The sequence below is a fragment of the Manduca sexta genome, chromosome 1 (genome assembly GCF_014839805.1).
Source record: "Manduca sexta isolate Smith_Timp_Sample1 chromosome 1, JHU_Msex_v1.0, whole genome shotgun sequence".
Taxonomy (NCBI): domain Eukaryota; kingdom Metazoa; phylum Arthropoda; class Insecta; order Lepidoptera; family Sphingidae; genus Manduca; species Manduca sexta.
Window position 1 is genome coordinate 3,540,651 of NC_051115.1, and position 11,466 is coordinate 3,552,116.

At 39.1% G+C, this 11,466-nt stretch overlaps 1 protein-coding gene across 1 annotated transcript; it reads right to left on the reverse strand.

The window, feature by feature from the left end:
- Positions 1-2,843: 2,843 nt before the first annotated feature.
- On the reverse strand, positions 2,844-5,373 carry LOC115447703. The gene is made up of 3 exons (XM_030174898.2): positions 5,246-5,373; positions 3,833-3,884; positions 2,844-3,317 (listed from the first exon to the last, which is right to left on the reverse strand). The coding sequence occupies exons 1-3, from the start codon at positions 5,273-5,275 to the stop codon at positions 3,016-3,018; spliced, it is 384 nt and encodes a 127-aa protein (XP_030030758.2). The 5' UTR covers positions 5,276-5,373; the 3' UTR covers positions 2,844-3,015.
- Between the last annotated feature and the right edge of the window lie 6,093 nt (positions 5,374-11,466).

Sequence of the window (11,466 nt, forward strand, 5' to 3'; positions counted from 1 at the left end):
TTCACTTGCTGACATTGTCCTCTCTTGATAAAATAACGACCTGTTCCAAAATTGTTAGATAATTTTTTTTTCTCTTTATTATGTCCACAAAACTGGTTACAAACACATAACATTCATAAAATAAAGTTTTAATACAACTTTCAAAATATTTGCAACCTTTTGGAAGTGAACACGACATGAACAAATTAGAAATAACGTGAATGAATATGAGAAATTGATAATCCCTTATGAAGTACGTGTTACAAGTTGAGTATCTAGGTTAAATTATATATATTTGAACATATTTAACTTAGCTGAGGCTTATAATTTGTGGGAGTCGTCCAAAAACTCATTTCTGTTTGCGACGTTTTTTATTTTTCCTTTTATTCATGCTATAGCTTGCATTTTTAACATATCTTCAAAAATTTCAATTTTATAGCAAATAAAAAAATGGCGTAAACAGAAATTATTTTTTGTCGATCCTCACAAATTATCAATTTTTGAATAGGTCATTGTTTTATTAAGAGAGATTTTACCAAAAATCATCCATTAATAACGAATATTTTCACCAAAAATCCTAGGTCTTTTCTGATTTTTCCATCTTTTTGTAATTTAATGCGAATATGGCGTGCCTGAATGTATTTCTGACTGAAAGTATGATGTTGCTGCGACGAATTCTCTTAGAAGTAGTAGTAGCTTTAGGGCGCGTAAAATTAAAATTACTTTTTATTAATATTTATTTTGTTTGAAACACACTTCTATTTTAGATCTACAGCTCAAGAAAATTATTGTAGTGTTTTTTCGAAGTAGATAAGCATGTAACAATAACAGCATTCTCTATATGTTTTAAGGAAAGTATACCACTCTTGTTAGAAATCATAGCAAGGCTCAAACCGAGTTATCATAGAATCCCATATAATAATAATATCAGTCCTGTATTATATACTGTCCCACTGCTGAGCACGGGCCTCCTCTACTACTGAGAGGGATTAGGCCTTAGTCCACCACGCTGACCTTGTGCGGATTGGTAGATTTCACAAACCTTCGAAATTCCTATAGAGAACTTCTCAGATGTGCAGGTTTCCTCACGATGTTTTCCTTCACCGTTAAAGCGAACGATAAATTCACAAAGAATACACACTGAATGATTTTAGAAAAGTCTGAAGTGTGTGCCCTTGGGATTAGAACCTGCGGACATTCGTCTTGGCAGTCCGTTCCACACCCAACTAGGCTATCGCCGCCTAGAATCCCATAACATGTGACTAAAATCTCTACATAAAACGAATTTACGAAATATTTTATTCTTATGGTAAAAATCATCTAACAGTCTATACGGTCACAATAATTGTGCTTAAAACCTAAACCCAAACAATAGGGACCATATCTGACCATCCTCTGTTTGATTTTGTACATTATTCTATATGTTATAGTTAATAATACGAAAAAGAAACTCTCCTGCGAAAACTGCAATAAACTTGGTTAAAAAATGAGCCAGTAATTCATATTTCAAATATTACGATGTGCCGAAGTGGGCGCGAAGTGGGGATATCGCTTCATCTCTTTCTTTCGCTCGCTTCGTAATGCCCGATGACGTCACAGGTGGGTATTGCGCCTCTTTTCTGTTTCTCGTTACTTACCCCTTCTACCGAAATTGCGAGAACTTGCTGATTTTTTACCTGATTTAAGTAATTCTTTCTGTGTTATAATTTATATAACGTAAATATTTGATAATAATAAAGAACAAAAATTAGTCCGGTCCCCTATTATAGCCGCAGTAAAATCACAACGCATTCATTTAGTAACGGAATGTTAAAATGGCCGTGTATGTACGAATTGCGCGAATCATTGTGGCTTGGTTTTTGTACGAGGGGAAATATGTTTGGGCAAACGTCATTAGAAAGAATCCGATTAAGAGCTATCCAACTATATTTAACAATAATATAATAATATCAGCCCTGTATAATATACTTACTGTCCCACTGTTGGGCACGGGCCTCCTATACTACTGAGAGGGAATAGGCCTTAGTCCACCACGCTAGCCTAGTGGGGGTTGGTAGACTTCACACACCCTCGAAAATTCCTAATAGAGAATTTCTCAGGTATGCAAGTTTCCTCACGAAAATTATAAATTTAGAAACATAGCTAAAGACTACAGCCTTGTGTACGCCGAATTGTGGTTCACCCGCTGGCTTAACGCTCTGCCCTACTGCGTTCTAGCGTCGGTTGCACCGGTTCTCTGTTGTGTTTCACAGGAGCGGTTGCATGATCCTGCCGTCTGCTGCAGTTTTTCTACGGGTGCTACCTACTGCTTACTTCTGTAGCAAGACGAGTGCACTGCACTCAGCAACGCGCACCAGGAACCCAAGGCCAATGTATTAAATCTGTAGAGTAATGCGTTTTGGATAGTGGATGTACTTCTATCCTGACCCTTTTAGATTAAGAACCTTTATACCTTTTGATCTAAGACATTCATCGATCTATATGTACTGCGTACTAGATTTGGCGTTTACATTAACTGTGTTCTGAATTGAACTGCAATCCATTCAAACTGACTAGTATGATCAATTTTGCCACCATGTGGTTGTGTAAACTTGGATTTGAATTAAAAATATTAGTCAAATAAGGAAAATTATTTGTTGTTCCAGTGAAAACTATTCACTATTATAACAGTGACGTTTTGGTTGCCATTTTAGTTCAGATTTTATACAAATAGTTTATATGGACGTTCGTGTCTATAGAATATACGTCAATGAAGACATGTAAATTTATTAGCCGTCTCTTGCCTTTTATTGCTTGCTCTCAATCACAGGGAGTGTGACAATGCCACTGGTAATTAACAAAGGGAAATAATAAAAAATCAAATAAATGCTTCAGACATATATTAAGTAAAACATAAAATAATTTAACAAAGAAAACAGTAAACGGTAATAAAAAACCATTCAATAAAGTTACAGGCCGGTCGTCATCATTGGTGACATCAGAGTAACTTCAACATCCATCTGTTGAGGCTCCTGGTCGACATGAGATGTCTCTGTCTCAATGATTTCTTAATTTATTTTCTTCACGGTTTTTACGTATCGCTTCAGCCACGTTGTCGAGTGCATTGCCGACGCCATCGGCCACATTGTGTGCGAAGTCTGCAGCGCCGTCGACTACGTGGGCCACACCTTTGGCGATGCCGTCGCCGATTTTACCGACTACCTCGGCTCCCTTTTCGGCGGCATCAGCTAGACCTTTTACGAACTTGCCCACATCGGATTTAACTTTTTTGGATGGAGTCAAGCTTACTTCGAGTCCATCCTTGCCTACCTCAGCCTCGAATTTTCCTAAGGGAGTCTCTGGAATGTGAAAAAATGTTTTAATATTAGTGTAAGAGGCGATAGGGTACTGCCTCGGAAGCATAGTTGTATTGCGTGCGCAATACGAGACCGCTCTGAGGTTTCGGGTTCCAAGCCCAGGTCGGGCAGAGTGATATTGAGTTTTTCCTCACAGTATCAGATCGGAGTCTGAATTTTGTGCCCGGTATGGCGACAGGGTTGCCTCCTATCATGGGACTTAACACATATAGCGAAAATAGGATGCTCTGGTGGCACCTCTGCCTACCCCTTCGGGGGTTAAGGTGTAATGTGCTGATTTTGGTTATTGCAAGCCCGAAATCCCCAAGGCACCTCTGGCTTCGAATTTAATTAACTTTAACGGCGAAAGAAACATAATACCTATCTGAATATTCGCAAATATTTCGATAATCTACAGTCATACTAGCGTGGACCATGGCCGAACCCTCAGTAGTGGCTCGGATCCAGCAGAGGGACAATTAATACAGTACTAATGCATTAAAGATAAGACTACTCACTGACGTCGACATCAATCATATTCGGCACCGGTGTGGCGTAGGCGATGGCGACCTGCAAATATTATATTTTATTATTTTAAGAATGTCCTTCATATCACAACAGTGTCTGTACAATGTAGCTTAGTGGCAAACATTTTAGGATATTTGTGTTTGGCGAGATAGCGTCCGCCGTGTGTAATAAGTATTTATGGTTGAATGGTATTTTCGAGACTTTCCCGCCCTCACACCCACCACTACAACTCCTGTAAGCCAGAATCAGCAGTGGCACGCTATGACACCGAGCAGTGAAGCTCGCCGAGTCTCAGGGAAAACTAATATGTCATTATCTCGCAACGAAATTAATCAAATAGAAAGATAGGGAGGAGTTGGAAATATTAATTGTCCACTTCCCTCCATTGCAATGCGGGTGACAAAATCATGATCTAAAGAGGCGTTTTAACCTAAAGGATATTTGGCACCATAAACCAAGACCTAAAATGTTACAATAGCTTAGTTGAGAGTGGAACGCACTGCCGAGACAAATGTCCACATATCAAAACCGAAACACGTCTCCGACTTTTCTAAAGTCATATGTGTATCTTTAGCGGCGTATAGTGGACACCGCTGTAGAGGAACAGATGGTTTCGTTCCTCTATGGAAGGGAAAGATTTCCAGTCAGGCAGATGGTTGTGACCGGCCGCGGCCCCTCCGGCGGTTCCTATTCGGTGGTAGTATATATGCAACGTGTGGCGCAAATTCTCCCATCGCAATCCGAGATCGTCTGTCGCCATCTAGATTGCTGTGCAATATATCACTACAGCTGTGTCAATACGATATCGGTCTTCTCGTAGTTCTAGTAACTTTGACGAGATGGCGGTGTATGCACTAATTGTACCGCCACATATCCTTTGTGAATTATCGCTTGCTTTGTCAATGAAGCAAAACATCGAGAGGAAACCTGCATACCTCAGAAACTCTCTATAGGAATTTTGAAGGTATACTAAGTCTGACAGCACTAAGCCAACGTTGTCGACTAAGGCCTAAAACCTCTCAGTAGAGCAGGTCCGTGCAGCAGTGGGACAGTATATAATACAGGGCTGATATTTTCATTAGAACGAAGATCTAGATTAAAATATGCTAATTTCGAAATAGAAACTTTGGGACTATTACACCAAGAGCAATGTCTTTCATTGGGACGGAGTGAGCATGAAGTCGGTCACAGATGTAGAACTACTTGAGCAAAGTTTAGCTTCACTTGCATAGCTGAGATGTTTTTTCATATGTGTAGACCGCAAACTATTTAAACGATGTATATAATTGTAATTTTGTCAGCTATTCGAGTTATACTAAACTTAGCTCAGTTTTTGGTGTGCAAATTGAAATTTTATACGCATTGGAAAAATACAACGTTTAAAAATTATAAAGATGACTTACCAGCGCGAACAGGAGTACCAGGCGGTTCATGTTGATTATTTTCTTGTCGACGACTTGAATGATACCTCGACTGTTGCCGCGTTTTTTATACTCATGCAATATTTGCAATTTTCCAAACCTTGCACTTGTATCAATATCAAACGAGGAAAACTTTCTAAGCAAATAAAAAATATGATATTTTGCATCATTGTATTAATAATAAAAAGGCAAATTATTAAGTATGTAACGTAGTGGAAAAAATCGACACGTACCACTAATGGATATATATTTTCTTGAATTAACGAAATTATTGAGCATAATACCTCGGGGAAAAACTCTTTTCGAATATAATTTTAGTACATTTAGCGTCTTTAACATTTATATGTTTGACAATTAACTCAAAACTAAAATAGTGTTTAGTAGTTATAACAAAACTTGACTTATTTACTAAAAGACAACAATTTTAATCAAATTAGTTAATAATAGTAGGTAATAATATCAGCCCTGTATTATATACTTGCCCACTGCTGAGCACGGGCCTCCTCTACTACTGAGAGGGATTAGGCCTTAGTCCACCACGCTGGCCTATTGCGGATTGGTAGACTTCACACACCTTCGATATTCCTATAGAGAACTTCTCAGATGTGCAGGTTTCCTCACGATGTTTTCCTTCACCGTTGAAGCGAACGATAAATTCACAAAGAATACACACATGATTTTTAGAAAAGTCAGAGGTGTGTGCCCTTGGGTTTTGAACCTGCGGACATTCGTCTTGGCAGTCCGTTCCACACCCAACTAGGCTATCGCCGCTTATCCAAATTAGTTAACAAATGAGCAAAAGTGCAATAATATTAAAATAAAGCTAGCTAGCTAGATTGTAAACGTCCGTTCGATCCTAAGCAAAATGCAAGCAAAAGTGTAACGCCAACGCAGAAGTCCGCTGACCAGCCAGTTCAGCTACGCACCCTTTTTCTTCCTTCTCTTTTTTCACGACTGACCACGTCACCTCATTACACGTATAAACTTGTATTAAAACCTCTTTAACTGTTCTATTTGTATCTGGCTGGTTTCAAAAGAAAAAAATATTTCATGACTTTGTTTTGAATATTTTTTTAGAATCCGGCGTAGCATCTTCAGGGCATTAGAGAAAAGTTGGGGGAGGATATCTGAAAAAGGAAGTGGGGGAAAGGAGAAGTAGCCCTCTTAAGATGGACGAAGGGGAGAAGGCCAGGAAATGTTCGTTAATCCTCATAGGCCTCAATGTGTTTGGCAACCATGAGGTATACACACTTAACTGTGTGCCAGGGCCGACCTGCTGTGCTATAAAGACCAAGCGCTTTAAATTCGGTTATACAACGGATCCAAAAATTACAGACCCATGACAAGCCCTCCTTATATTTATAAACTCCTCAAATCCATAAGATCTAAAATTGCAAGTCATTTCACAACCAATATTCTCTTTCGGGTCAAACAGCATGCAACATGGTATAAAGACGTTTCTCATTGGCATGACCATTTTTCACCAGGCTCGTCATGAAAAATATTTCTAAAACGGCGAAATTTTATTTCTTTTGTGATCTGCCGTTTAAAACCAAGGGAGGAAGGGACAGCTGCTCCCCCCTAGTCATTCTAAAAAGGTTGCCAAATTTAAAGCAACAAATGTCCTTAGTCTTGACTTGACTTGCTTGATCGAGTCCTATACGCCGAAACTAATTAATTCACCAATAGGCAACCGGCCTATGCTTGATTTTGTACATTATTCTATATGTAATGGTTAATAACACGAAAAAGAAACACCCCTGCGAAAACTGCATGAAAATTGGTTAATAAATTAGCAAGTAATTCATATTTAAAATATTGTAATGTGCAGAAGTGGGCGCGATGTGGGGATATCGCTTCATCTCTTTCTTTCGCGCGCGTCGTAATTCCCGATGACGTCACATGTGGGTATTTCGTATCTTTTCTGTTTCTTGTTAATTACCCCTTCCACCGAAATTCAAAGACTTATAACTTGTTGATCTTTTACCGGATTTTAATAATTCTTTCTGTGTTATAATTTATATTATGTAAATATTTGATAATTGTAAAGAACAAAAACGAGTCCGGTACCCTAATTTCCGTATGCTTAATGACACTCCGCTCTATCTTACTCGACTTTACCTACAATTCATACTTCTTTTCATTTTCCATATTTACTTCCCCCCCTTTCCTTCCCCTGGGCTAACGGCTGGCGACACTTTTGCTGCCGTTACCGCCGCTGCCGATGCCGACCCTAGGGTTTTTTATATAGCATAATTACCCACACGATTTTTATTTGAAAGAAACAAATAATTTGTGGCAGTACAGTTAGTGCATATACCGCCATCTTATCTACATCGCCGGAACTGCAAGATGATTGATGCAGTGACACAACTGGAGTGATAATCACATAGCAATCAAGATAGAAGGCGACATCGATCCTGAATCACGCTTGCACAATTTGCGGGACTAGGAACTGTCGAGGGGGCCGCGGCCGGTCAGGCGCAACATCTGCCTGACTGGAAATCTTCCCCCTCTATAGAGGAACGCAACCATCTGTTCCTCTACAGTGGCGTTAACCGTTACGCCGCTATAAATTTAATGATGTAATGTCGTACCTACTTATGGAGATGCACCTCCCTAAAAGTAATCTTAGCGGCACCCATGGACGGAACTATGATCATCTTTAAGAACTGAATGAGGCCGTCTTCAACTAGCACGGTCAAATGGAATAAGTAAAATCGTTACGTCGACTTTTTGGACATGTAATGGAAAATGAATTGTACTTTGAGACGTCTTGTTGGTTGGAGTCTCTTTATTAGACTGCACTCATTATACTAACTTAATACACACACAACATCACGCATTTATCCCCGAAAGGGTATTCAGAGGCGCAACCAAGGCACTTACTCGGCAAGTGTATTACGTCCCATGATGTGATAAAAGGCAAGCTTATCGCCATATCGGGCACAAAATTATCTAAATTATCACAGTGTAACTACTGGACATAATAATAAACATCTCATGTCTCAGGACAGCGAGCGCTGAATAGCAAACAATACTTTGTAATTCAAGGTGTTGGTGTTTCTACTGTTTATTGATCGTATCGCTTACCAAAAGGCAAACGGCAAGCTCGTCTCGTCATTCAGTTGGATGTGGAACGGACTGCCAAGACGAATGTCCGCAGGTTCAAATCCCAAGGGCACACACCTCTGACTTTTCTAAAATCATGTGTGTATTCTTTGTGAATTTATCGTTCGCTTTAACGGTGAAGGAAAACATCGTGAGGAAACCTGCACATCTGAGAAGTTTTCTATAGGAATTTCGAAGGTATGTGAAGTCTACCAATCCGCACTAGGCCAGCGTGGTGGACTAAGGCCTAACCCCTCTCAGTAGTAGAGGAGGTCCGTGCTCAGCAGTGGGCAAGTATATATTATTATTATTATGCTACGTTCTAGAATCGTTCAAAACCGACTAAATTGACAGAAGTCTAATTATTCATGGACTGTAGTAAACATTATAAATATCGACATCCATTTAACATTTTTATCTTGTTTTAAACCTGTATAAATACCAAAATTCAAAGATTATATTATAGAGCGGACACTGGAAAGATTGTCATACAAAAAATATCACGCTCATGCGATGGTTCAATCTATCGTGAAATAGCAAAACACTAATGTAAAATACTCCATATTTTTCCATATCATGATTTGCAATTTTAATAGACTTCTTAGGATTTCTTGTAAATAATAAGCCCGGAGTTTCTTTCTGTCTTTCTTCTTCGGGTAGTCATCGTTTAGGTAGCTAGTGAGAGGCTAGTAGATTAGCTAGATTAGGGCTTTTATCGTCCTCACCGGTGAGGATCGCGGCGCGTTCCTCCCTTTATCTGTATTAAGATTACATACATCTTTTTTATTTCTTCTTTCCTGCCAGCTGGAGCTGGCTTTTTATTTAAAGCAGTATTTCATTTATTTCATACCCAATATAAATTGTCTTTAATTATATATGCGACTTAATCTAAGTAATAATTAAATATTCTCATGTACCTTGACTTATAAGTGCAACCATGTTCGCCTACGTGATGAATAAAGCATTTTATTTTAGTTATATTATTTTTATATTAATATCCAAGGACGCTGTGACATCTTGCCAAAAAAATGACTTATTACCAATTGATAATAACTTTTGGAGCAGAAGGAGAAAGCGGTGATAGCCTAGTTGTGTGTGGAACGGACTGGCAAGACAAATGTCCGCAGGTTCAAATCCCAAGGGCACACACCTCTGACTTGTCTAAAATCATGTGTGTATTCTTTGTGAATTCATTGTTCGCTTTAACGGTGAAGGGATAAATCGTGAGGAAACCTGCACATCTGAGAAGTTCTCTATAGGAATTTCGAAGGTGTGTGAAGTCTACCAACCCGCACTAGGCCAGCGTGGTGGACTAAGGCCTAATCCCTCTGAGTAGTAGAGGAGGCCCGTGCTCAGCAGTGGGCAAGTATATAATACAGGGCTGATATTATTGTTATTTGGAGCCCAAATTTGGTTCTGATGTCCTTTAACTACACTATTTAAAGTGTTTCTGGCCGATAAATTGGTCGAGTGGTCGAAAATGCCTTCAGTATTAATTCCGCCTTTATATTCTTTTTATGTATATAAAGTGTAATAAATAATTAATAAATAAATCAACCTAGCAACACTGTTGGAAAAGCAAACAAAAGAAAAATAAGAATAATAAACCTTATTGTAAGAAGCTGAAATGATCAAATTGAAATTATCCAAAAAATATTCTTAAATTATATACCACGTTTATTTATCTTTAAAACATTTTTCATTCAACTCATCAAACACAATTGTCTTATTTATTCTTTAACTAGCTTTTGCTCGCAGCTTCGCCCGCGTGAATGAGTTTTCCGGGCTAAATTCCCGCTATATATATTCCCGAGATAATAGCCTATAACCTTCCCAGGGTCTTAAACTATCTCCATACCAAATTTCGGTTTGTTATCCCACGTTTTATGTCACGTCCCGTTCCCGTGGGAACGGGATAAAAAGTATCCTATGTCCGTCTCCTGGTTATAAGCTACCACCCCACCAATTCTCAGCCAAATCGGTTCATCCGTTCTTGAGTTATAAATAGTGTAACTAACACCACTTTCTTTTATATATATAGATGTTTCCTCGATCATATATATATACAAGTGCAAAGTCTCACGAATGAATGGATCAGTATAAAAGACGTGGTAACTGTCGAGGTCATTTGAGTCGTCGACAAGAAAATCAATATGAATCGTGTGGTGCTCAGCCTCGCCCTGCTCGCGCTGGTAAGTCATTTTATTTTTTACACCCTTAAACGATAAATAACTAGTTTTTTCTCGCGGCTTCGCCAGTTTTCCAGGATAAAAGTTCCGCTCTATGAGTCCCTCCTAGCTTTCGACCACGGCGGCCAATCTCAACGGAGATCAGCCAGGTACGTAGGATATATTATGCACAAGTGTGTGCGCAATACACAAGCACTCTCTGTTCCTTCACTCTCATAGTTCGGTGAGACGGCAATCGGACATGACCGGATAGAGATCAGGCGCAAGATCAACGGCTTTACGTGCTTTCCGAGGCACGGGGGTATCACACCGCCAACTTCCTGACTCCGAGCTGCGACTGAGTAATTTTTAAGATGGAAAACCCAGTCACAATTTTTTTTTGCCGACCCGGGATTCGAACCCAGGATCTCAGCGCGATAGTCGTACTTGTACCATGTACAATTACAACAGCACCACCGAGGCAGTCAAATATATTTTCCCGGTATAGAAAACTTATCTAAGTTGGTTATAAAGAAATGCTATGTGTCATACTAATGAACGGGTACTTCTTGTCTGGATTGTTTTGCCCATTTCGCTTACTATTATTAAGTACTAGGGGTATTTTATCTATAGTCGCTGATGCCTCATCCCTTCCCCATAACCGTCATAAAGCGAGGTTCGTAACCCGTTAGTGGGTTGCCATCAGGTCGCCTAATTTCCAAGGGTTACGAGCGTCTAAAACGCTCACCCAAAAGTGAATTTAAATTATAGGTATCATTATTCATATCTCCTGGGAGTACTGAGTACTCGTATGGAAATCAAAAAAATATTAAATACCTATTTTGAGATAAATTAAATAAACTGCTCTTAACAACAATAAAAACAAACAATTGCATTTTTTTCCTTTTTTTTGTACTGTAGTTT

Excerpts from the sequence above, each read along its gene's own strand:
- LOC115447703 (XM_030174898.2), bottom strand. The coding sequence starts at position 5,275 with ATGAACCGCCTGGTACTCCTGTTCGCGCTG. Across the intron at positions 3,885-5,245 it reads TGGTACTCCTGTTCGCGCTG|GTCGCCATCGCCTACGCCAC; the intron begins GTAAGTCATCTT and ends TAATATTTGCAG. Across the intron at positions 3,318-3,832 it reads TATGATTGATGTCGACGTCA|AGACTCCCTTAGGAAAATTC; the intron begins GTGAGTAGTCTT and ends TTCACATTCCAG.